The following is a 24262-nucleotide window of genomic DNA, read 5'->3' on the forward strand; positions in this document are numbered from 1 at the left end:
GCCCGCCGCCGCCGAGCGCGAGCTGGAGCTGCTGCGCGCCAGCCTGGAGCACCAGCGCGGGGTGAGCGAGCTCCTGCGCGGCCGGCTGCGCGAGCTGGAGGAGGCCCGCGAGGTTGCCGAGGAGGAAGCGGCCGCGGCGGCCCAGCCCCAGCCGCGCGACGCTGCCACCCAGACCCCGTGGGGTTGTGCCGCGAAGGCCACACAGACCGAGAGCCCCGCGGAGGCCCCTTCCCTGACTCAGGAGAATCCGGCGGGACCTGCGGATGGGGACAGAGTCGTGGCCCCCGCGGGTGAGTCCCAACCCCTACCTAAGCCCTGGCCTGATGGCTTCTGGGCTCGGACTCAGTATCCTCATGTGACCCCGCCAGGCACCCTGAAATCCATCATGAAGAGGAGAGATGGCACACCTGGCGCCCAACCCAGCCCCGGGCCCAAGAGCCTGCAGTTTGTCGGGGTCCTCAACGGAGAGTGAGCATTTCCCGCCTCCCCATGGCGACGTCTGCAGGGACATAGACGGGTTTGAATCCTGGCTCTGCCCCTCGCAGGGCGCTCTCGGAAAGCCTCCGTTTCCCCGCGTGTAACGTGGGGACAGCCACTCCCACCTCGCAGGACTCCAGAGTGAGCCCACAGGGGAGGCTCAGCGGATGCCTCCCACCCTGCCCCCAGGTACGAGAGCTCTTCCAGCGAGGACGACGACAGCGACAGTGAGGACGGTGCCGCCGATCCTCCAAGGAGCAGTTCCTCCGGCCCCGGGGACGACAGCGGCAGGGAAGTCCCGGACCCCGAGCCCGAGCCGGAGGCAGAGCTTCAGCCGGGTGCGCAGGGGAGGTGAGCGGCGTTAGGCACGTGGAGCGGGGACGGCCGCTTTCTTCCCTGAGCCCCGCGCCTCCCCACCCTCCGACCCAGGCCCCTCCAGAGTCTCTTCCTACTTGATAGGTGCGAGCTGAGCCCGCGATTGAGGGAGGCGTGCGCAGCGCTGCACCGGCAGCTGAGCCGGCCGCGCGGAATCGCCCGCGACGGCGTGAGTGCCCGCGAGAGCCCTGCATGGATGGCAGTCGTGGGCCCCATCGGGGACCTCCCCTGATGCCCTGTGAAGGGAGCGCGTCTGCGTTCCTAGAGTTGGCGGATCCCAGGTTCCACCCTTCCGCGCCGAGACCTCCCTTGATCCCAGACTCTCCAAAGGCATCTCCCTCCGCCTGGGGACAGCGCCAAAGGTTCCCTGTTTCCCCAAAGGGCCCTCCCTCCTCCAAAGGGGTGTGGCGCCACCGACCCCCTCTGACAGGCAGCGACCGTCCTGCCCGGCCCCCCTCCACACAGCCTGGACCGTCTCTGACGCCTTTCCTCCTGTCCCGGCAGGGCGCCGCGCGCCTAGTGGCCCAGGAGTGGTTCCGAGTGTCGAGCCAGCGGCGCTCTCAGGCCGAGCCCGTGGCTGGGGTGCTGGGCGCGGTGGCGCGCCTGGGCCCCGAGCTGCTGGCCCATGTGGTGAACCTGGCGGATGGCAACGGGAACACGGCCCTGCACTACAGCGTATCCCACGGGAACCTGGACATCTCGAGCTTGCTGCTGGACACCGGTCAGCGCCTTCCTCTGGGGTCACAGGATCCCTGTGTCCTGGGCCACTTGCCAAGGGCCTTTAGACCTCTGCGTCCTCTGAGCTGTGGGCTGGTGGCCTTGCACATTGTGGGGTGCCAGAGTAGAGGCTTTGGAATTAGGTAGACTGAGATCTAGAGCAATCACTCAGTCTCACCAGCCTTGGCCTCCCCATCTGGGAAGCGGGGGCGCAACAGGGTCCTCCCTGCGCAGTTGGGATAACATGGGTGGGATAGTGCCAGGCACGCAGGAGCCGTCAGTGGTCACCCGCCTCTTCAGGCTTGAGGGGAGGCGTGGCCACTGTGCCCTGTCCTCAGCCCCCATGTCCTGCATTGGCTCCTTCCCTGCTTCGACTTTGCCCCTCTGGACCTAAAAGATACATACATTTAGGTGTTGCGGAGCCCACAAGACTGTATGGAGAGCCCACTGGGGACCAGTACAGTGCTAGGGTGGGGGCGGGCCATGCACGTACAGCTGCTGTCCCCGTGGGACTCATGGCAGAGGGGACAGTGGGCACTAAGTGCCCACAGAGAGCCCTCCTGGGCGTCATCCTTCGGGTCCAGTGCCTGTTGGGTCCAGCCTTGGGTGGCTTCTCACTCTCAATGCAGGCTAAGGAAGGTTCCTCTGTGCCCTCTCTCACCCACCCAAACACAGGATCTGGCCTGGGGACCTGGGGAAGGGCACAGTTGCACTGGGCGGGACAGGGAGCTGGAGCTTGGGAGTGGGGTGGGGGTGGGGAACAATACATGAGCAGAGTAATCCGTTGGGAGTGGGGAACAATACATGAGCAGAGTAATCCGTTATTATCTCCCGCCTTAAAGGGGGCTGGGCATGACGGCTTCAGCAGCCCGCCAGGCAGGCGCAGCTGTCACAAGAAGCCCAAGGCCTTCAGGACGCCTTTATTCCTTGCATTCAACCCCCTTCAGGCTCACATCAGTCATTCTCTCTACCCCTCCCCTCCATCTGCCTGTTCCCATGTCAACCGGGGCTTCCCTAACCCACTAGGACCCTGAGTCCACAGTGTGCTCCCCACAGGGGCTGCCTCACCTCCCTGCAATGCCGGGCCCAAAGGGCAGCTGCCTATCCTTGCTACTCATCTCCACTTTCAGAACTTTCCCTCTTCCTCCCTCAGCCCTACCTTGGAGCCTCTCCTTGGTCAGACCGCTACCCCCTCTACCCCCTCCTCTGCCTTCTCTCTCCTATGAGATCCCGTTACTTTTATTTTAATCCCAGGCCAGCTCTCCTACTTTGCAGGCTAACCTGCACGTTTCCGTGTCCTCACAGAAATCCCTCTCACCTCCAGGCTTCTTGGTTCCTTGTCCCCCTCTCCACCCACCCACTCACTCCACCAGGGTCACAGAAGCTTGTGGAAGCGGTGAACGCCAACAGGGCATGCCCCACAACTAGGGACCCCACCCCCGCCTCTTCCCGAGCCGTCCTGGCCTTATGGAGCCTTCCGAATGGTGGGGGACAGCTGCGTCAGTCATGCTAGTGACGCGCCCCAGTGAGGCGCTGAAGGAGAGGCCAGGATTCGAACAGATGATTCCGGAGGACGTGGAGCATTTGTGTTCAGTCCTGAAGGGCGGGTGGCAGGGCTCTTTCCTGGGGCTGCCAAGATGGAGTAGCTCTGTGTGGGCGGCTTGAAAGAAACAGAAATCATTGGAGTTCAGGAGGCTAAAAGTCCAAAAAGGTTGGCGGGCCTGCTTCCTTCTTAGGAGCTCAGAGCGAGAAATCGGTCCGTGCTTTTCCCCCAGCTTCCGGTGCTAGCCTGCAGCCTGGTCTGGCCTTAGCAACCGTGGCTGACGGTGTCCTCTGCCTGTCACATGGTGTTCTGCTTGTGTCTCTTGAGGACCCGTCATACTGGATTAGGGCCCACCACCCCAAGAACCCCATCTTAACTTGATTACATTCACAAAGACTATTTATTTCTAAGGCCACATTCGCAGGTATGGGGTAGGTAGGACTTCACATATTTTAGCAGGGGGCAGAAGTCAATCTAAGACAGGCTTGGAGAAAGGGATTCCAGAAGAAAGAACACAGGTTCGGTAATAGGCTCAGAAGCCATGGCGGACTATGGCCTGTATTCCAGGAGCAATGGAACATAGGAGGGTTTTAAATAGGCAACTGTACTCTAGACTGCTGCATGGAACCAAGTGGATCTGGACACCAGGGTGCATCTACAAGGATGGTGGCTTGATGGGTGGTAGCCATGAAAAGAGGAACCTCAGTTTATTGAGCACCTACTAAGTGCCAGGTGGTCTGGGGGGATAGAACAGAAAACCAAACCAAGTCCCAGAACCAGCGTGAAACGAGCAGAGATTTGGGCAGAACCCTGAAGAGGAAGGAGGGAGCACGGTGCTCTCGGCAGGGAGAACCTCAGGGGCCAAGGGAACAGAACATTCATGACCCAGTCAAGGTGGCAGACCCAAGAATTGTTGGGAGGGTAAACCAGGCTGGACTGAGGGGGTCGGCTTCTTGGATGATAGGCTCCCCCTTCCCCCAGGGGTCTGCGAGGTGGACCGCCAGAATCGGGCGGGCTACTCGGCCCTCATGCTGGCTGCGCTCACCTCCGTGGGGCGAGAAGAGGACTCGGCTGTAGTTCAGAGACTCTTCCACATGGGTAACGTCAACGCCAAGGCCAGCCAGGTGCGTAGAATTTCTTTCCAGGTTCCCGGTCTGGGGGTCACTTCCACTTGGGGTTGGTCTGACCTCCTTTTCTCCAGCACCCTCCTCAGCCCTATGCCTTCCCCACTCCCCAGACAGGACAGACAGCCCTCATGCTGGCCATCAGCCACGGCCGCCAGGACATGGTGGCAGCCCTGCTGGCTTGCGGGGCAGACGTGAATGCACAGGATGCAGACGGGGCCACGGCACTCATGTGCGCCAGTGAGTACGGGCGCCTGGACACCGTCCGGTTGCTGCTGGCCCAGCCAGACTGCGACCCGACCCTCCTGGACAATGTGAGCTGCCGCAGGGCTGATGGGGGGCTGGCAGGGTACCCGTGCTTCGGTTCAGGGAGCTGACCGTCTGGACTGTTCCTCAGGAGGGCACCAGCGCCCTGGCCATTGCCTTGGAGGCCGAGCAAGAGGAGGTGGCTGCCCTGCTGCGTGCGCACCTGAGCTCTGGCCAGCAGGGCCCCCGGGTGAGTGCGGCTCCGGCTCCGGGCCAAAGCCTCCCAGCGACGCACGGGGTTCTGAGATGGTACTCTGTGCCCTGGAAAGGGGGCCTCCCTTCCTGCCCCTCTGGGGAAGTGGGCAGGATCCGGGAACCTGGGTTTGGATTCATGCGCGTGGCTAGGATTTGATGTTCTACCTGCCAAATGCCTGAGAGCCAAACATCCCCTTTATAGGCCGTGAGCCTGAGGCCTCCAAATGGAAGTGACCTAAAGCCAGACTAGAGCTGTCAGATCTAGCTCAGATCCACCTTTGTCAGCGGACTCCTGCCGCTGCCCCAGGAATAAGGGACCCTTCAGAGTTAGGCAGGGAGGGAGGGTCAAGCTGGAAGAACACTCAGCTTGCCTCCAAGGGGGGGGGTGCTTATTCTTTTACAAAAGCAAGTGGCAAGCTCTTCTCAGCACTGAATTAAACTCATCCAATCAGCCTGCCCACCCCGGGGAGAGCTATGGGGAAGGAGGCTCGGAGATCAAGTGCCCCTTCCTGATCAGATGGGGCAGAAGCTAATTCACAACCAGACAGCCGGGCTCCACTGTTGAAGTTGGGGTTCCTCCTCCGGCGCGATCACAGTGTGGATCAGGTTAAGCGTCCCCGAGTAGCAGGAAGCATCCTGCCCACGGGAGGCTGACAGGACCCCTCCCCCCATCTGTCTCACCAGTCACCCCGTGAGTCCCCCGAAGCGGTGCCTGGTGCAGAAGAATGCAGTGACCCAAGCGAAGACCCTGAGGCACAGTGAGCAGCCTGGCGTCCTGGACTGGGGGAGATCTCTCCTCCCTCCACCCAGCCTGTGGGGGCATGGCAGGGGCCAGGGTTTGCTATCCAGGTGCCAGCCCTGGGCCAAATGGCAGGCTTGTACAGCTCTGTGTTCAGGAGGGGCTCACCTGGGACCAGCAGGATGAGCCAGGGGCTGAGTGAAAAGTGACAAGGCCCCGGAGTCCACCCACTCCAGAATAAAACATTACTAACTCAGCTTGCACCTTGTTTTGGGGACACAATCACATTGCTCGCACACCCTAAGTCTTCAGAGGGCAAAGAACGGGAGGGGCCCCACTGGGAAGTTTTCTAAGTCTAGTGACAGCCCAAACAAAATCCCAGAATTACGTACGACATAAACGCTTTATTAACAATGACAGATCATCCGTGGGAGCCGAGTGGTGGACCCAGGCAGTCAGGACCCTGTAAACAGACCCAAACGGGAGATTGTGACTGGCCACCCAGCAACTGCCAAACTCCCTCCCGGCCGGCCTTGTACACCGCCGACCCCGAGACCCTCACCCGTGCATTTAGCCAAGTCTCCCTACTACCACCTAGGGTTTGCGGCTTCCCACCCCAGCCCTGCACTCACCAGCCACAGTTTCAGCGCAACCTCCGGGCTTCTCGCTCTGACTCCAAAAGGGTGAGCACATCGCCCTCGCGCACGGGGCCTTTCACGTTGCGGATGATGGAGCGGCTGGTGTCGTCCATGAACTCCACGCGCACCTACGGGGCCCACCAGAGAGCGCGGAGTTAGGGCCACTCCCGGGGAGGCACCGCGTGGTGGGCAGCAAACTTCGATACAGAGGACGTGTTGGGGCCAGCCCAGGGACACTTAGAAAAGAGACTGCGTCTGGGAGTCAGAGCTGAGCCAGCGAGAAGCCGACAAAGCCAAGAAGTGTGGAAAAACGTTCTTGAGCGACAAAAGCAGCCACCAGTAGGGACAGCTGTCCCTCAGGTCCTGTTTGGGGCGGGGAGCACACTCAGCAGGGCACGCAGCCACAAAGAGGTCGCTGGGACAGCCCAAGAAAGAGGAAAGTCGGAACCCAGATAATGAGATTGACGGAGCTCAGACATGGTGGGAAAGGCCCTGATGAGGGCTCGGACCCTCTGGGAGCCCTTGCGATATAAGGGACTTCTGGTCTCAGAGTCTAGCTGGCATGGGAATCATCAAGGCTCAGAACCCGGGGCGCCCCGACTCGCGCTCGCTCACCTGCGTGCACTGTCCCTGCGAGCCGGTCCTGCCCAGCACCTTGGTGACCTGGCGGAGAGAAACTGGGATCAGATCTGGCAAGCCCTTCCCCCTACCCATCTTTCTTCACCTCGGCCCCCAAATCAGGACCCACTCCGTACTCTGGCCAGTTTGATGGGCTGCACACGACTCGTGTCCATGATGGCGGCGCGGCGACGGTCGGGCGGAGAGAGGTCACGTGCTCCGAGAAGAGCCTTTATATCGCATTGTAGCCCCGCCCATCCCAGCCCTCGCGAGACCTGGGGAGTTTTCCCAGCAGCCCCCGCGGGAGAGACGTCAGGGGCGCCCTTCAGCGCTGATTGAAGATGGCGTCCGCTACTCGCTTCATCCAGCGGCTGCGGAACTGGGCATCCGGGGTGCGCGGAGCGGAAAGGGCCGAATGGGGCGGGGCGGGGGGCTGTGGGTTCTGTGCTCCTCGGACCCGCTCCTGCTGGTCCCCATCCTCCTGCACCCTTGAACCTGAGGCTCTTGGTGCCGAGATTCTCCTAGGCTGGAACCCGTGTCTCAGCCCAGGACTCCCAGCTCCTTCCGCCGATACACCCACCTCCACCCCAGCCCTCGACACATTCAGGCCTGAAGTCTGCCTGATCCCAGACCTTCTTAACCCTGTATCTTGTGGCCCAGTCCCTAGCTCTCCTTATCCCCTCCAGGGCTCTGTACCACACAGCCCATCTCCGCCCTTCCCTTCCCCGTCCCTGGGATGCCCCTGCTCCCTCGCCCTCTCCTCTCCTGGGGTGCCCTGCAGGCTGACCTCCTTCCTCTCCTCCCACAGCGAGACTTGCAGGCGAAGCTGCAGCTGCGCTACCAGGAGATCTCCAGGCGGTGAGCAAGCCCCCGCTCGCCGCCCTCACTCCGGCTCTGTCCTGTTCGCCTTAACGTCAAGAACAAAATCCGTATTCCTTTAGACCCCTGGAGTGCTGGGCCGGAATCCTGCCTCGGGTCCCGGGCAGTCTGTGGAGGCAGAGGTTTGACTTTAACTTACCTGTACTCGGAGCCGACTGCTCGTGGAACAGGCTGCGCAGGAATTCACAGTGGATCGTGTCGCTGCGTAGTCCTCGGTGTGGCCCCTCCCACCGAACGCCAAATGAAAACATTTAAGGCCCAGAGAGACTAAATCTTTTGCTTAAAGTCACTCCGAGGCTTGAAAAGGACAGCTGGGATTTGAACCCAGAAACATCTTGATTTCCAACTCATTTACGACCAAAACTTACTTAATATTTACAAGCCCCTGCCGTGTTCTCAGGGATAACAGCACCAACAAGGAAAGTTATTGTTCTCATGCCTTTTATGGAAGAGAGAAATATAATAGGGAAATGAACGCAACAGGTAACAAGCGTTCTACAATGCCCTGAAGACAAAATGAATGAGAGTAAACTGGAGGGTGGGCAGCCTCATGTCAGGTGGTCAGGAAAGGTCTTTTTTTCCTGGGATTGACATGTGAGCTGTCGGAAAGAGAAGGAGCCAAAGGATAATTATTGAAAGAACATTTTTTAAAAAGTTTTTTTGTTTTATTATTTAATTTTGAGAGAGAGTGACAGAGCAGGAGTGGGGGAGGAGCAGAGAGGGAGACAATCTGAAGCAGGCTCTAGACTCTGAGCTGTCAGCACAGAGCCTGACGCCGGACTCGAGCTCATGAACCATAAGATCATGACCTGAGCTGAAGTCGGACGTTTAACCGACTGTGCCACCCAGGCGCCCCTGAAAGAACATTCTGACAGAGGGAACAGGCTGCAGAGGCTGGGCAGAGCCAGAAGGGGGAAGGAGGCCTGGGTGGCTGGAGCACGTTGAGGACTGGAGAGCGAGCTGCATATAGGAAGTCAGGGGGGCCCGGCAGAGGTAAGGCAGCCTGTGAGGATTAGCGCGAAAGGAAACAAAAAATAGCATTAGAATAACCAAGTTTATATGAAGGCCCCATGTTGTAACTAATTCCAAATATCAGAAGTTTTAAGTTGCTGTTGTGTCTAGGGCCGTAGGTGAGCCGCTAAACGGCTTCAAAAAATGTCCGACTTCCTTAGGATAATGGCGCCCCCTGGTGATTTATGTGGGTCTTTCCATTGGGCGCTGGTTCTTCCCTTCACTAGGTGGTGGGGCGCAGTCGCACAGGGGGCTGTCTACACTCCAGGGGTTAAGCCAATTCTGACTGCCACATAGGATGTTGCTTTTTTTTTTTTTTTTTTTTTACTTTTTTAAAATTTTTAAGTAATTTCTACATCCAACATGGGGCTCGAACCCCAAGATCAAGAGTCACATGCTCTGGGCTTTGCTAACAGCCAGGCGCCCCAGGATATGGCTTTAAAAAAACTTTTTTTAATGTTTTGTTTTAGAGAGAGAGAGAGTGCGTGCAAGCGAGCAAGCGTGAGCAGGGGAGGGGCAGAGAGAGAGGGAGACACAGAATGTGAAGCAGGCTCCAGGCTCTGAGCTGTCAGCACAGAGCCGGATGCGGGGCTCAAACCCACAAACCAGGAGATCATGACCTGAGCTGAAGTCGGAGGCTTAACTGACTGAGCCGCCCAGGCGCCCCTTAAAATATTTTTTAATGTTTACTTTTTTGAGAGAGTGTGTGTGAGCAGGGAAAGGGCAGAGAGAGGGAGAGGATCTCAGACGGGTGCCCCTCTCTTTTTTTTACACAATGGTTATCACTTGTTTTAAGAAAATCTTAAGTCTTGGAGCGCCTGTGTGGCTCAGTCCATTAAGCGTCTGACTCTTGATTTTGGCTCAGGTCATGATGTCACTCTTCATGAGATCATGCCTCGAGTCAGGCTCTGCACTGACCGCATGGAGCCTGCTTGGGATTCTCCCTCCCCCTCCCCTACTTGCTTGCTTTCCCTCTCTACCTCTCTCTCTCTGTCTCTCAAAATAAATAAGTAAACTTTAAAAAAATGTTTAAAAAAAAAAGAAAAGAAACTAAGTCCTGGCAAAACACTAAACAAGCTATTTTAAAACGTGGTTGAATGAAAACTCAATGATTATCATCTCTCCTATCTTATCTGCCTTTCCTGTCTGCTGTGTTTTCCAGGGAAGTTTCTTTTTTGTTTTGAGGGTAGCGTTTCCTTTTCAGGCATCTGGCTCCTTTGTAAATTCACCCCAGGTTTTAGCCCAGCCCAGGACAGAGGTCCATTCACTCACCCACCGCCACCCCCCACTCCAGCTTTGGCTGTGGCTGTGGCCACCAGGAGGTTGCAGGAAATTCAGAGACCTCAGAGGGCAAGGTGCTCTTTGAGTAATAATAAGCCTGGATTCCAGCAGGGGTTCCGGAGGGTTCCTGAGGTAACGGGAAGCCCAGGCGTTCTGTAGTCTGACTTGTGGGACACAGACCCTCAGAAGAAGCTGAGTCTGGGGCTCTCGCGCAACATTCCTGCCCTAGGGCCACTGGACACGAGGTGGGCAGAGCCTCAGACCCTGGCTCCGTCATGTCCTGAGCACCTGCAGGTGGGAGTGAGGCCAGGCGCAAGCTCTGGGCCGTGGCGGGGTGGGAAGAGGTCTGGGTGCCCAGTCTGGGCCGCTCCCTTTCCCGGATAGCCTCAGATAGGTCCTCCAGGTCGGTCGTATTTGGGGCATACCCGGCCTTGCCTTCCAGCACCTTTACATCCGTAGCAGAGGCTGCTGCCTGCCTCAGGGCCTCGGATCTTCCCCAGCCGTGGACCAAGGGACCCTGAGGTGACAGGCCCATGGCAGCCTCGCCGAGCCGCAGGGTGCCGTTCTAGCTTCAAAGCTGATGCTCTTTCCCCTCAGAACTCAGCCTCCGCCCAAGCTCCCTGTGGGCCCCAGCCACAAGCTCTCCGGCAACTACTACTGCACTCGCGACGGCCGCCGGGAAGCTGTGCCGCCCTCGGTCGTCATGTCCTCACAGAAGGTTCTGGTGTCCGGCAAGCCTGCAGAGAGGTGAGGAGGCACCGCCTTCCTGGAAGCAGCACTTCCTCTTGCTTGTGCTTTTCCAGGTGCCTGTGGGTGGACCACCAACGGTGTCCGGGGGTGTCGGGGCTTTTCCCGGAGAGCCTGGCCGCCCCCACCCGGCCCAGGGAAGGGGCTGGGGCCTCAGCCAGGGGTGCGGTTCCTGCAAAGCAAGTGAAGCTCCAGGGTTCCCTCAGAGAGAAGCCCGGTGTTGCTCTTGTAATTGTGCCTTTTTTTTTTTTTTATGTTTTATTTATTTTTGAGAGAGAGAGAGAGAGAGAGAGCGCCTGAGCAGGGAAGGGATGAGAGAGAGAGAGGGACCCAGAATCCGAAGACAGGCTCCAGGCTCTGACCTGTCAGCACAGAGCCCGATGCGGGGCTTGAAACCATGAGCCGTGAGATCATGACCTGAGCCGAAGCCGGACACTCAACCGAGTGAGCCACCCAGGCACCCCAATTGTACCTTTTTTAAAAAAATTGATGTATAATTGACATTTGCGTGCAGGCATACAATGGGGACTTGGTATTTGTGTACATTTAAAAAAATATTTTTTAACGTTTATTTTTGAGACAGAGAGACAGAGTGTGAGTGGGAGACAGTCAGAGAGAGAAGGAGACACAGAATCAGAAGCAGGCTCTAGGCTCTGAGCAGTCAGCACAGAGTCTGATGCAGGACTCGAACTCACAAACCACGAGATCATGACCTGAGCTAAAGTCGGCCGCTTAACCGACAGAGCCCCCCAGAAGCCCCGTCTGATCTGTTCTTTTTATCTGTGAGGTAGTTTTTTGTTTTGTTTTTAGATTCCACACGTAAGTGACATTCTATAGAATTTGTCTTTCCCTGACATACCTCACTCAGTATAGGACCCTCAGGGTCCATCCATATTGTTGCAAATGGAGACTTTCATTTTTATGGCTGAATAATATTCGCTGTCTACACATGTGTATGTATGTCTGTGTGTATATATAGGTGCACACACCCCGTTTTCTTTGTACTCTTTTTAAACAATATGTAGATTTCAGCCCCCTCTTTTTTTAATTTTTTATTTTTTAACGTTTATTCATTTTTGAGAGAAACAAAGCATGAGCAGGGGAGGAGCAGAGAAAGAGGGAGACACAGAATCGGAAGCAGGCTCCAGGCTCTGAGCTGTCAGCACAGAGCCCGACGCAGGGCTCGAACCCACAAACTGTGAGATCGTGACCCGAGCTGAAGTCAGATGCTTAACTGACTGAGCCCCCCAGGTGCCCCGCATCCTCTCCCTTCTTGCCTGCCGTGTGCGCAGGCCTCCCCAGTCCTGGGCACCAGGGACGTGGCTGTGTCGGGAGGCACCTGGGATTTGTTGCCACGGCGTCTCCTTGGGGCCCCCTCTGGGTCTGGTGGTGGATTTTTTAATCACACGTGACCCTCCGCCCCGTTAGGCAAAGGCCGGGGCCTGGGCTGAGCGCCGCGCTGGGGCGCATGCAGTGCCAGCCTGGAGTAGGTGCCCAGCGTCTGAGGGAGGAGAGAGCAGTGGGCATGTGTCACCTGTCGTCTGGCCCCTTTGTCAGGATCCTGTCTGGGGGCACCTGGAATGGGGAGCTTGTCCCCCCAGGGGCTACAGGTGGGAATTGGTGCTGGAGAAGGAACCCAGCTGTTCATTGGGCTCGGGAGCCAGGGCAGGCCGATGGGAGGGCGTTCGCACGGGGCTTGGGCAGGACGCGGGCTGGCCAGCTCCCAGCAAGGGTTGGCTGACCCTATGGGGGACCCCAGTGAAGGCGTTTGGGCCTCTGGAGCACCCTCACTCTGGCCTCAGACCCCCAGTCTCAGCAGGCGTGTTCCTGCCGGCCGTGGGGGTGGGCTGCCTCAAGTCCGCGGGTGCTGCTCTGGGGACACCTGGCCCTAACCGAAGTCCCTTTTCCCTCAGCTCAGCCACTGCTGCCACTGAGAAGAAGGCCGTGTCGCCGGCTCCTCCCATAAAGAGGTGGGAGCTGTCCAAGGACCAGCCTTACCTGTGACTGCCCCCGGGTCACCTGGCCAGGGCCTCAGGGCCCCCTGAGTGCTTCCCCTCCTTGTATTCCCTCCGGGAGACCAGGACCTAATTTATGACAAATACACCCTGCTCTCCAGTGTCACTTCTGTTTTCACTTTCGAAGCTGCACTTGGCTTACGTGGAGTTGCCGGTGAGGCAGGTGCTGAATCTCTAAACTCTGCCGGCACTCCAGGAGCAGGGGCGGGCGAGGGGTTCTTGAGCTTCAGGGGGACATGCTGTCGCCGGGTACAGAGTCAGATGACGTGGGGTCCAGGGGCAGGGCGTCCAGAGTGGTCACCGTCCCTTCCCCGAGGGCCTGGCTGACCTAGAGAGCAGTGCGGTAGATTCCAGGACCTCTGGGTGTTTGGGGGGCCCTGACTGAGGGGCAGCGAGGCCGAGCACAAATTCTCCATTAGGTCCGCAGCTCCCGCAGCTGTGGCCACGGGCCGGTACCCTCCCACCCGTCTGACCCTGATGGCCCTGCAGCTCCTGGGCTGGGCCACTCTACAGGGAAGGCTCGCCTGCCCCAGGGCGAGGAGAGGCCCCCCCCAGAGCCAGAAACCTTTCTGCACAGGCCCTGGGAAAGGAGGCAGAGTCAGCCTAGAGAAGGAAGGGGCCTGGTCCTACGAGGAATGAGCTGCTGAGTGAAAGCCAGAAAAGAAGTAGCCCAAGTCCGGGCGCCCTGTGGGAGAACCCCACAAGCCTTCCGCTGGGTAAGCTCAGGGCGTTCTCTGGAAGCACAGAGCAAGGCAGGGAAGGGGAAGGGTCCCAGGCAGGAGGTGTGTAGGGAGCCCCACAGTGGGCCTTACAAATGCTAAGAGCTCAAGGGGGAAAACTGTGGGCTGAAGCCCCCAGGGAAGCTTTCTGGAAGAGGTGGGATTCTAACTGGAGCAAAGGGTGAGTCAGATTCAGGCAGATCAGGACGGAGAGGAAGGCTGGCCAGGGTGTCCCTAGGTCACAAGGCGGGCAGCCCTGAGGGCTTTCACAGAAGCAGGCTTCAGGATAGTTTCAGAACACAGACTCGAGATTTGGCAAGAGAGTGGGGGTGGGAAAGAGGTCTGACACGTCACCTTCCCTTGGGCTAGTGCTGGTGGGAATGCTCTCTGTGATCTCAGCTCCTTCCCAGATTGTCCTGTGAGGTCAGCGCCTGTGGCCATGTCTCCTGGACAGAGCAAAAGGAATGGAAGGACCAGGAAGTCCTCAGGCGCCCTGAACTCTGGCTTGAACCTGACAGGAGTCTGTGCCCAGCTACTACAGATGGGGGGCTCCTTCACTTTTATCTCTGCACCCCAGAGCCCTCTCACCTGGAAGCTGAGCCTCCACCCTGGGGAATCTGGGAGTTTTTGAAACAACGACAACAAAAAAACCCCAACATGTGATACACGCTCCAAACTAGCCACAACCTTCAACATTTTCAAATACTGAATCCTACCACATGGGACAATTGGGGTGCTTCAGTGTTGCTTCATGGGAAACCTGGAGGGGGTATCTACGGGCACCCCTTGGCAACACTGAGGTTGTGCGGGCAGCCTAACGCATTCCTGCTTCTGAAGGTAGAGCTGTAGGTAAAATATTTATTTTCAAGAAGGCACAGAAGCTGATTGGATAGAAAGCCTGCAGAAGGTTTGTATTTTCTGTGCCTATGGGCAGCGCGACAAAGAGAAAGCCCAAGGGCTGCCTTTGCGGATCTTGTTCCGGAAGAATATAAAGATTGAATGAAGACGAGGACATGAGTGAGCACACGTGCCTGGACCTAAGTGATCTTGGTGGCTCTCTGAGGTTCCCAGAGTCAGCCCAGCAGGAGGGAAGCTCCCTGTAGGCACAGGTGACCCTGGCTTTGAGCTGTGAGCTCAGGTTCAAACACTGAACCTATTCTTTCTTGAGTTCTCTCCTTCCCTGGTTCCCTCCCGCCCTCCTCATCTGCCTTTACAGGCACATCCAGGTGCCAGGACAGGACCCATGATAGAAGCCAGGCATTTTATTAATTTGTTCACGAAATATTTAAGAGCCTACCATTGTGGTAGACACTGTTCTAGGATACAGTGGGCAATCTTGCAGCTGACCTAGTAGTCTTCAGACCCAAACCTAGGATAAGTAAGAGAAGCAGGAGAGGGGCTGCCGTATTAAATACGATGATAAGACAGTAAAGTTTGCTATAAAGATGCATGCGAAACATTTAATTTTGTGAGTAGACACCGACAAGTTCGTTTACATCCCCATTAGCTTCTAACTTAGAACGGACCCAACACCTTTCATATATACCTTGTCACTGCGAAAAGTGGGTTAGAGCGCCAAACCGGGGTACTCCCATATTCGGACATTTACGGTACCCGTAGCCGCGGGCGCGGGGGGGGGGGGCGAGGTGTGGGCGTGGGTCCCGCCCCAGGGCGCTGCGCGCGTGCGCCGGGATAAAAGCGAGGCCCGGCGCGCGCGCACGGCCAGTGAGTGCCAGGGCTGGGGCGGTGCGGCGGACAGCTGCATGGCGCGTGGAGAAGCCCGGCGGACCGCGGCTCTGGGCCTGGCACTGCGGCTGCTGCTTGGCCTCGGACCGGGTCTGGAGGCCGCCCCGACCCCGGTCCCGATCCGGTTCTTCGCCCATAGCCCAGGTGAGTGAGCGCGGCGCAGCCCGACCCCACCCCGCGCGCCGGCGGCGCCTCGCCATTGGCTGCTCCGCTCCGGACACTCCCCCGGCACGTGGCTCGGGACTCTGGCGAGCCCGGAGCGTGGCCTTTGAGCGAGCCATCGCTAGCGCGGGACCCTCGCCCGGGTGGCCCTCCCGGCCTTTAACTACTCTGCTTCTACCCTGCCCACACCCCACTCCTGCTCTGCCTTCTGGGCCCCCACTGTCACCTCCAAGCCGACCTTCAGCCCAGCGTGGACAGGAAGGCTTGTTGCAGGCTCTGGTTGACCGACCTCTAACCGTGCATGGCCGGTCACCTGGCGCCTCTGGGAGCAGCTGCGCCTCCTAAACCTTCGCCAGACCCTGAGGCCATGTGGCTGAGTTTCCCGGGTCACCAGCCCCCCTCCCTCCCCATCCCATCACCTTCCTCCTCTGGCCTTAAAGAATGAAAGATTTCCCTCCCTCCCTGTGACCCCCAGGCCCTTGGCCACACACAGCTGGGCCTAAGTGATCTTGGCGGCTCTCTTGAGGATCCCAGAGTCAGCCCAGCAGGAGGGAAGCTCCCTGTAGGCACAGGTGGCTCTGGCTTTCAGCTGTGAGCTCAGGGTCACACACTTAACCTATTCCTTCCTGAGTTCTCGCTTTACCTGGTCCCCTGCCTCACCGCAGACTCCCAGCCTTTACAAGCTAAATGTTTCTGGTTCCTTTAAGGGGGCAGGACTGGCCTTAATCAAGTTCCAAACTCCACAACACGTGGTTTCCTCCCCTTGGGACACTGCGGTGGGAACTCCTAGCAAGCCCCTTTTACAGAGGAGGAAACTGAGTCCCTGGTTGCTTCAACTCCTGTCTGTCCCCACGAGGCCTGGTCTGCTGTGCTCTGCCTCCCACTTCCCGGGAAGGCCAAACACTCCAGGGAGGGAGGTCGAGGGTTGGCAGGGCCGAGAGCACCTAGGCCTGGAGACCCCCGTGGGCAGGGAAGGAGGCTGACTCCAGGTGGGCCACAGCGCTTTTGGGCTTCACCAAGTTCAGGGACTGTGTGGGCCACAGGTACCTTTGGACCTGGAGGCCTGGGGAGGGACTGGCTGTGGGGAGCAGGGTTTGGCTGTTTGGACGCTCAGGCCCCTGTATAAAGGTAGGAGTGGCAAGAAGACCAGGATTGAATGGGGTGGGACCAGGCTGGGTCCAAGCCAGGTATTTGTCACCTGCCCAACTGCACCTGGAAGGGAAGCCTTACAGGCCATTCCCTTCCCGTGTCACTCAGACTCCTTCCTGCTGGCCCCGCTCCAGGCCCTTCCGTGCCCCTCCAGCTCAGCCTCACAGCCCGGGGTCCAGGAAGGCTCAGATCTCGTCTGGACTCAGCCTGGACCCTCGTGTGACCCATTTCCGCTTATTGTCAGGCACTGCCCTGGCCCTGCGGTCACTAGGTCCTGGCCCTGATATGCACTGAGTGTCCTTGCCAGCCGTGTGGGGACCGGTTTGAGGACCATTGTTCTGAGTGGAGGAGGGTAGAGCTTCAGGACCCCCCTGGGAGGGGGGAAGCAGCCGAGAGCTGAAGACTGAGGAGGAGTCACTGGTTGTAAATTGGGGGCAGAAAAGGGTGCATCGGGCCAAGGAACAGCACAGGCAAAGGCCTGGAGGTGGGAATGAGCCAGGCCTCTTGGAGAACAAAGGGCGCTGGTTGAGGAGGAAGCATGAGGGAGGAGGTGAGGTACAGGAGGCATTTGGGGCCCAGCCAGGCACTGGGGCCACACAGAAAAAGGGACTTGTGTAAGAGGGCCAGGGGACCAGGGCACAGGTTCGAGCAGAGGGGAGGCAGGGGTGGGTGACTGAATGATGGGATTCTGTGAGGTTTCCGGTGTCCTGATGGGAGTTGGGCCCAGCTAGAAGGTGGCACATTCCAGATGGGGAAGGTGGCGGAATTTAGGAGGTGAGTGGACAGGCTTTGGTGGTGAAGCAGGTCCTCTGCCCAGGGCCTCAGTTTCCCTGTTTCTAAGTAGATGGGATACAGCGCGTCCTGCTGACCCTGGCCATGGGCAGGTTCAGAGATGGCCCCTACCCTCGTGTGCTTAACCGCGGATCAGAGACCTGGGCTCAGACCTCAACACTGCCAGCAGCCTGGCAGCCTGGGGCCTTCTCTCCTCAGTGTCTTCTGCGGCGCGGGGTGAGGGGGACAGGAGGACCTGCCCTGTGAGCTGCGCTGGCCCCAAGCCTCACACATAGTGGGTCCTCAGCAAACGCCGGCCACCAGGGGCATTCCAGCGCCCTGGGACCTGGCCCGTCTCCTGGCTGTCAGCCTGTAGCGCTGTGCCCTGGCGGAGGCCAGGACCTCCCAGGCCTCACTGGTGTGCGTATTGCAGGCTCGTGCCCGCCCACCAACTTCCAGTGCCGCACCAGTGGCTTCTGCGTGCCGCTCCCTTTGCGATGCGACGGCGACAAGGACTGCCCCGATGGCAGCGACGAGGAGGAGTGTGGTGAGTGACACCGATCCTGGGGCGGGGCTTGAGGGGGCGGGGCCGCAGGGAGGGGAGGTGCTTGTGGAAGGGGCGGGGCGGGAGGGGGCAGGGTCTGAGGGCAGTCGTAGGGGCTTATGGGGTTTCGGGGGGTGGGAAGAGGTGGGTTTCCGGGGAGGTGGGCTTAGTGGGGCCTTGGGAGGCGGGGCTTGCAGGGGGCCAGGTGCTGACTGACCCTGCGCCTCAGGCATCAAGCCTTGCGCCCAGGATGGGCAGTGCCTGCCGCCCACTGGCAGCCCCTGCCCTTGTGACAGCGTCAATGACTGCCCAGATGGCATCGACCAGAGCACTCGCCACAACTGCAGCCTCCAGCCCTGCCCGGCCGGGGAGCTCCGCTGCCTGCAGGGCGGTGACTGCATCCCGCGCACCTGGCTCTGTGACGGCCATCCTGACTGTCCTGGCTCTAGCGACGAGCTTGGCTGTGGTGTGTGTCATGGGACCTCAGCGTGCCTGGGGGGGAGGGGCCGGGCCTTAGATAAGGACGTCTGACCCCTTCCACCAGGTGACCAGGTCCTGGGGGGGGAGGAGCCAGGCCTTAAATAAGAAGGACGTCTGACCCCTTACGGCGGGTGACCAGGCTCTAGGCGCAGCTGCTCGGATCTTCCCGCGCCCGCATCCCTGTGGGGACAGTGGTGCCCACCGACCTCACTCGCTCTGGGATGGAAGATATGAGCCCCAAGGTCCCCCCAGGCGTTTGGGACACGCGTCCGTCCCTCCTCGCCCCTCATGCCCTCAGCCCCGAATCCCCAGCTACTGAAATGCCTACACTTACTGCAGGAACCGAGACACCCCAGGAGGGGAATGCCACAGCCGTGGGGACCCCTGTGACCCCGGCCACTGTCCTCGACCTCGGGAATGCCACAGCCACCTCTGGTGGGAACTCAGTCCAGTATGGAAACCGAAGCGCTTGTGGGGTTATCGCGGCTGCCGGTAAGATGACCAGGCCCTCCCGCTCCTGGGGGCAAGGGACGGCTGGGGACGGGGCTGTCACGGACTCCTGTCTGTCCGCCTGTCCCCCACAGTGGTGCTGAGCGCAGGCCTGGCTGCCATCTTCCTGTTCATGTTGTCCCGGCTCTGGGCCCAGGGGCGCCTGAACCACCCGGGGCTGCTGATGGTGGTGAAGGAGTCCCTGTGGTTGTCAGATGGGAAGACCTCGCTGATGTGAGGACCGCTGCTGCCACCGCACCGCCGGGGCCCTGACATGGCAGCTGCGGGCACCTCAGCCCTCGGACCTGGCCGCTTCCGGCCGTGCAGCACCGTGGACCTGAGCCCCTGCACGTGGCCCTGGGGGTCGTGGCCACCTGGACCCTCGCCCCGGACACAGGAAGCCTAGTAGTGGAAGCACGTCGCAGCTGGACCCTAGGGGCTGGCCCCGAGCTGCGCCCGGGCGTGGCCCCAACTCACACTCCTGCTGCCTTTGTCTGAGGGTGGTGATTAAAGTTACTTTACATCCTCCGCCTGCCTCTGGGCCTCTGTCTCCCTCTGCCCCTCCCGACCCCGCCCTGGGCGCCCCCTCGGCCGCTCTGCCTCAGGCTTCCTGGGATCCAGGGCAGGCGGCCATGGGGCCGGGGCAGCGGGCGGTGTGTGTCAGGTCCCCTGGGGGGCCTCCAGGATGCCTGGGGGACCCCCGCCCATCACGACCGGTTCCTCTCTGAGGTATAAGCTGGGCATCCCAGGGTTGGTCTGGGCTCCACCCAGTTTTAAAATGTAGGAACGTGTGCGAGCAGGGGAGGGGCAGAGAGAGAGAGAAGCCCAAGCAGGCTCTGCACTGCCAGCTTAGAGTCTCACGTGGGGCTTGAACTCACAAACCGTGAGACCATGACCTGAGTCGAAACCAAAATGGGACGCTTAACCCTCTGAGCCGCCAGGCGCCCCAAAAGTGTCCGTCTCGTTATCGTGCAGGTGTGAGGCGCCGGAACAGGAGACTGGCCTTGAAAGACTGCTCCCTAAAGGAGGCGGCACACGGGGCCACCCCGGGAAGAAGGCCCCGGCGTCCGTGGGCAGGAGCCGGAGGAGCATGTGGGCAAGAAGCTTTAATGCGGCTCCCTTGGGAAGGGGGAGCGGCTGAGGCGGGCCTGGCAGGCCTGGGGCTGGCGAGTTCTGGGGGTAGACGCTGTCACACAGGTCCCAGGCTATTGGTGGTGGCACCACGGGGCTAGGAACAATGCCCTTGACTTCCGCCTGGGCCCGGGCCGTGCCCAGTGAGCCCCCACAGAGCAGCCCTGTCCGCAGCCAGTGTTGGGGCTGGGCCACCCTTGTGGCCTTCCTCATGATCACAGGACACGCTGAGGCAAAGGCCACCCGGGAACCTTGAGGAACGGGGTGATGGCTCACAATCCTGGAGGGTACGTGGCACCCTGGTGGCCCACACGGCGAGTTCATGGGCAAAGGGAGGGTGTGGACCGGTGGCTCGGACCCTTGGGGGTGCCCGGGGTTTTGTGGGTCCCCTCGTTACTGGTGAATTTAATGCGTAAGGACAAGAATCGGCAGGAAGAGAGAAGCGGGGTCCCTGCAGGAGCCCCCAGGAAACCCCAGGGCTTTCCGAAAGAGGGAGCCTTGGGAGTGGGGGCATGCGATTTCCTTATCTCGTCGTGCTGTTCGCAGCTGTGTTTCCTTCCAGAAGGACATTGGCAGTCCAGGCTTAACGTCAGGCACGGGCAGGGCACTGTCGTTGGCTGCCTGGCAGCTGGCCCTGGCGTGAGCGGGGCAGGGGACACGGGCTCGGGGGATGGGCCCGGGACTGAGTGCGGGTGAAATGTGTGTGAACCCCGCTGGTGAGCCGTCTGTCTCTAGGAGCTGGCTCCTCCTGTGAGGGACAGTCCCTCCCTGGCCTGAGAATCAGGAATACACAAAATGGAGATCAGACCCACCCTGATTCCTGGGCGTTGAGGACAAGGTTCCTCTCCGATCCTCCGTGTTCTCACTTCCAATCGGTGTGGCCAGAGCACCTGTGGCCTCCTTGCAGGGGAGTGGCCTTCCAGATATCCCTGGGGGTGCACCAGGTGTCTCCACTCGCTGGCCCCAGGCCACCCACTGCCGGGAGAGCACCCGGGATCCCACACACGGCCTTGGGGCTCCCACATCTGTCGGGCAGAGCGCTGGCCCCTGACCATGAGATGCTGTTTAGGGGCAGAGGACAGGTGCAGCAGGAGGGCTGTTCCTGGAGGTGGTGAAGTTGAGCTTTGGGACTCTATCCACCTCCTGGTGGGGGAAGGTGGCTGAGGTAGGTGTTGGGAGTCTGGGCGTCGGGCCGTGTACGGGGGCCTGAGTTCTCGGTCAGTGCAGGCTTGGGAGGTGGGCTGAGCTACAACAGGCCCCCATCCCCTGGGTCTAGGGCCTTCCCTCGGCGCTCTCTGGAGCCAAAGTGACCCGATGCAGACCCGAGAGCTTCTTGCAGGTGGCCGGGAGTTCTGAGGAGGGCAGGATTTTCCTGGATTTAGGTTTTTCTCCCTTTTGCTCAGGCACGGTCTGCCTCAGTCGGTCAGGGGGCGTGTAAAGGGGGTACGAGGCTGCTTGTCACACGCCACTGAGTGTCCCGTGGGTTCTTAGCCCTCAGACCTCCTGTGCTCGGGGGGCTGTGTCACCCCAGTGCACTCTCGTCCGTGACTGGCAGCTCTTCTGGTCCGTGAGGAGCGGCGGCTGTCCGCGGCCTGGGCTGGTTGGACCTCACCATCTAGAACTTCTCTGTCCTGTCTGGTGCCCTGGGATGGCTTCATGTGGCCTTTCCACGTGGCCACCGGAGCAGGACGGCCTTCTCTCTTTCCCAGCAACTCCGGGCTCAGCAAAGGGCAGAGCCGAAGGAACCAGACCTCTTGGCCCAGGCCGGGGTCCAACCAGCATCTCTTCCGGGGCGTTCTCTCGCACCTGCGGGGCCCAGGTCAGCCCAGGCGTGCGCGGGGACCACACACGCGGCTGTGAACAAGGGGAGGGCCGGGGGACGGTGCCGTCCTTGCCGACCAGCTGGTGCAGGGGGCGGGGGCCTCCTTGCCCACCTGGGCCAGGTGACTGTGGGCCCACAGCTCTGCTCTCAGGGGCGACCTTGTCATCCGCGCCCAGGCACAGTCACAGGTGTAGACACCTGTCACTGGGAGCACGCTGGGGTTAGGCTGCCTTTGTCCCCTGGAGTGGGAGAGGGGCTCACGCTGGTTCCCGCGTGGGGAGCCCAGTGAGTCGCTGCCGGGAACCTGCAGGGACCGTCCGGGGGTTAAAGTGTGTGTGTGGGGGCGGGGAGCCAGGAGCAGGGGGAGGGCAGGCTGGGAGCTGCAGGTGAGGATGGGGGTGGTGTGTACCTCTGTACAACTCTAGCTACTCCTTTTTTTTTTTAATTGAAGGCAAATTCACATAAAAGTAACCACTAACCATTTTAAAGCGTGCGGTTTACTGGCATTCGGTGTGTTAACAATGTAGTCACCGCCTGTCTAGTTCCAAGACATTGTCTTTTTCTTTTTAAGTTTACTTATTTGGAGGGGGGGGAGGGGAGAGCGGGGGAGGGGGAGGGGCGAAGAGCAAAAGAGAGAGAGAATCCTAAGCAGGCTCTGCGCCCTCATCACGGAGCCCCACGTGGGGCTTGAACTCACGAACAGTGAGATCATGACCCAGCTGAAACCAAGAGTTGGGTGCTCAACCGACTGAGCCACCCAGGTGTCCCTCTTTCTTTCTTTTCTCCCTCCCTTCCCCTCCCCTCCCCTCCTCTCCTCTCCCCTCCTTATTTTTCAGAGAGAATGTATGTATGTGAGAGAGAGAGAGAGAGAGAGAGAGAGACAGAGAGAGAGCAGGGGAGGGGCAGGGAGAAAGGGAGACAGAATCCCAAGCAGGCCCCACACTGTCAGCACAGAGCCTGATGCAGGGATTGAACTCATGAACCATGAGACTGCGACCTGAGCCAAAATCAGGAGTGAGACGCTTAACCACTGAGCCACCCAGGCGCCCCTAGTTCCAGAACATTTTCATTCTCCCCCGCCCCCCCCCAAGGAAACCCTGTCTCCATTAGCACTCATTCCCCATGTCCTTCCCTCGGCCCCTGGCGCCTACTAACCCCCTTTCTGTTTCCGTGGATTTGCCTGCTCCGGACATTTCACAGGGATGCAGTCACATCACAGGTGACCTTTGATGTCTGACTTCTGAGCGTCACATTTCCCCGGGAAGTTTCCGTCAAGGTTCTTCCCCCAAAGTTTCCTTGTGCCTTGTTTTATACCCCCTGCCCCTCTGCCCCCCCCCCTCGGCCATGACCTAGGCAACCATTGATTGGCTTCTGACACTGTAGATTAATTGCCTTTCTAGAATCATCTAGTGGGTGCCCTGTTCTGTCAGTTTTTACCTGACATGTTTAAGATCTACGCATATTGTTACATGTGCTCAAAGTTAACTCGTTTTTATTGCTAAGCCCTATTGCACTGTCCAGCCAGCCTGCATTCCACCTGCTGATGGGCATCTAGGTCATTTCCAGTTTATTTATTTTTTATGTTTTTTAATGTTTGTCTATTTTGAGAGAGAGAAAACAAGCAGGGGAAGGGGAGAAGGTGAGAGAATCCCAAGCAGACCCCCCACTCAGGCAGCACCGAGCCGACACAAGGCTCAATCTCAAGAACCGTGAGATCACGACCTGAGCTGAAATCAAGAGTCAGACAGTTACCTGACCCACCCAGGCGCCCCTCCAGTTTTTTTATTATTACAAATAAATCTGCCGTGAATGTTTGGGTGTAAGTTTGTTCATGAGCTCTTATATTTTTCAAATACCTTGGAGGAGTTACATCACATGGTGGATATAGACAATTTCTTTTTTTTTTAAATATTTTTAAATGTTTATCATTGAAACAGAGAGAAACAGAGCATGAATAGGGGAGGGGCAGAGAGAGAGGGAGACACAGAATCCAAAGCAGGCTCCAGGCATAGAATCCGACGTGGGGTTCAAACCCACAAACCATGAGATCATGACCTGGCGCCCCTTAATATAATTTTTCAAAGTGGGCTCCATGCCCATTGTGGGGCTTGAACTCCCGACCCTGAGATCAAGAGTCGTATGCTTTACGGCAGAGCCAGCTAGGTGCCCCTGTATATTTAATTTTAAAGCAACGAGGGGCGCCTAGGTGGCTCAGTCAGTTAAGCATCTGGCTTCGGCTCAGGTCATGATCTCACAGTTCGTGAGTTCGAGCCCCGCGTTGGGCTCTGTGCTGACAGCTCAGAGCCTGGAGCCTGTCTTCAGATTCTGTGTCTTCCTCTCTCTCTGACCCTCCCCTGCTCACACTGTCTCTCAAAAATAAATAAAAAACATTATAAAAAAATTAAAAAAAAATTAAACGGCCAAGTTGTTTTCCAGAGTGGTTGGACTATTACCTTCCCTCCCCCCTCCCCCCCCCTGCATTGTATATACTTGTCATTGTTTGATAGGGACAGTCCTTTACATTGTAGCCATCTGAATGGGTGTGCAGTCGTTTACACCGAATCACTATTGTATGGAAGTGAAA

General features: G+C 58.9%; 4 protein-coding genes across 4 annotated transcripts in view; 3 read left to right on the forward strand and 1 right to left on the reverse strand.

Moving 5' to 3' along the window:
• The window catches only part of KANK3 (KN motif and ankyrin repeat domains 3), a 10102-nt gene extending 4369 nt beyond the window's left edge, over positions 1 to 5733 (forward strand). The window contains exons 5-13 of the mRNA XM_029916492.1: positions 3 to 290; positions 369 to 468; positions 667 to 828; positions 937 to 1021; positions 1357 to 1573; positions 4094 to 4236; positions 4350 to 4550; positions 4634 to 4732; positions 5422 to 5733. Of these exons, the coding sequence (XP_029772352.1) occupies positions 3 to 290; positions 369 to 468; positions 667 to 828; positions 937 to 1021; positions 1357 to 1573; positions 4094 to 4236; positions 4350 to 4550; positions 4634 to 4732; positions 5422 to 5499 (1373 nt within the window). The 3' untranslated portion in view covers positions 5500 to 5733. The remainder of the gene's footprint in view (positions 1 to 2; positions 291 to 368; positions 469 to 666; positions 829 to 936; positions 1022 to 1356; positions 1574 to 4093; positions 4237 to 4349; positions 4551 to 4633; positions 4733 to 5421) is intronic.
• A 127-nt stretch (positions 5734 to 5860) lies between these two features.
• RPS28 (ribosomal protein S28) lies at positions 5861 to 6982 on the reverse strand. The gene is made up of 4 exons (XM_029916368.1): positions 6870 to 6982; positions 6730 to 6777; positions 6109 to 6242; positions 5861 to 5939 (listed from the first exon to the last, which is right to left on the reverse strand). The coding sequence occupies exons 1-3, from the start codon at positions 6906 to 6908 to the stop codon at positions 6120 to 6122; spliced, it is 210 nt and encodes a 69-aa protein (XP_029772228.1). The 5' UTR covers positions 6909 to 6982; the 3' UTR covers positions 5861 to 5939; positions 6109 to 6119.
• A 34-nt stretch (positions 6983 to 7016) lies between these two features.
• NDUFA7 (NADH:ubiquinone oxidoreductase subunit A7) lies at positions 7017 to 12771 on the forward strand. The gene is made up of 4 exons (XM_029916367.1): positions 7017 to 7124; positions 7541 to 7590; positions 10501 to 10650; positions 12564 to 12771. The coding sequence occupies exons 1-4, from the start codon at positions 7074 to 7076 to the stop codon at positions 12652 to 12654; spliced, it is 342 nt and encodes a 113-aa protein (XP_029772227.1). The 5' UTR covers positions 7017 to 7073; the 3' UTR covers positions 12655 to 12771.
• Positions 12772 to 15073: 2302 nt separating this feature from the next.
• Positions 15074 to 19253, forward strand: CD320 (CD320 molecule). The gene is made up of 5 exons (XM_029916366.1): positions 15074 to 15274; positions 17646 to 17759; positions 17986 to 18222; positions 18576 to 18728; positions 18821 to 19253. Exons 1-5 carry the CDS (start codon positions 15148 to 15150, stop codon positions 18961 to 18963), a joined length of 774 nt encoding a protein of 257 aa, XP_029772226.1. The 5' UTR covers positions 15074 to 15147; the 3' UTR covers positions 18964 to 19253.
• Positions 19254 to 24262: the final 5009 nt, after the last annotated feature.

The sequence above is a fragment of the Suricata suricatta genome, chromosome 12 (genome assembly GCF_006229205.1).
Source record: "Suricata suricatta isolate VVHF042 chromosome 12, meerkat_22Aug2017_6uvM2_HiC, whole genome shotgun sequence".
NCBI lineage: Eukaryota > Metazoa > Chordata > Mammalia > Carnivora > Herpestidae > Suricata > Suricata suricatta.

Excerpts from the sequence above, each read along its gene's own strand:
- RPS28 (XM_029916368.1), bottom strand. The coding sequence starts at position 6,908 with ATGGACACGAGTCGTGTGCAGCCCATCAAACTGGCCAGA. Across the intron at positions 6,778-6,869 it reads AGCCCATCAAACTGGCCAGA|GTCACCAAGGTGCTGGGCAG; the intron begins GTACGGAGTGGG and ends TCTCTCCGCCAG. Across the intron at positions 6,243-6,729 it reads CGCAGGGACAGTGCACGCAG|GTGCGCGTGGAGTTCATGGA; the intron begins GTGAGCGAGCGC and ends TGGGCCCCGTAG.
- NDUFA7 (XM_029916367.1), top strand. The coding sequence starts at position 7,074 with ATGGCGTCCGCTACTCGCTTCATCCAGCGGCTGCGGAACTGGGCATCC. Across the intron at positions 7,591-10,500 it reads TACCAGGAGATCTCCAGGCG|AACTCAGCCTCCGCCCAAGC; the intron begins GTGAGCAAGCCC and ends CTTTCCCCTCAG. Across the intron at positions 10,651-12,563 it reads TCCGGCAAGCCTGCAGAGAG|CTCAGCCACTGCTGCCACTG; the intron begins GTGAGGAGGCAC and ends CTTTTCCCTCAG.
- CD320 (XM_029916366.1), top strand. The coding sequence starts at position 15,148 with ATGGCGCGTGGAGAAGCCCGGCGGACCGCGGCTCTGGGCCTGGCACTG. Across the intron at positions 15,275-17,645 it reads GTTCTTCGCCCATAGCCCAG|GCTCGTGCCCGCCCACCAAC; the intron begins GTGAGTGAGCGC and ends TGCGTATTGCAG. Across the intron at positions 17,760-17,985 it reads CAGCGACGAGGAGGAGTGTG|GCATCAAGCCTTGCGCCCAG; the intron begins GTGAGTGACACC and ends CCTGCGCCTCAG.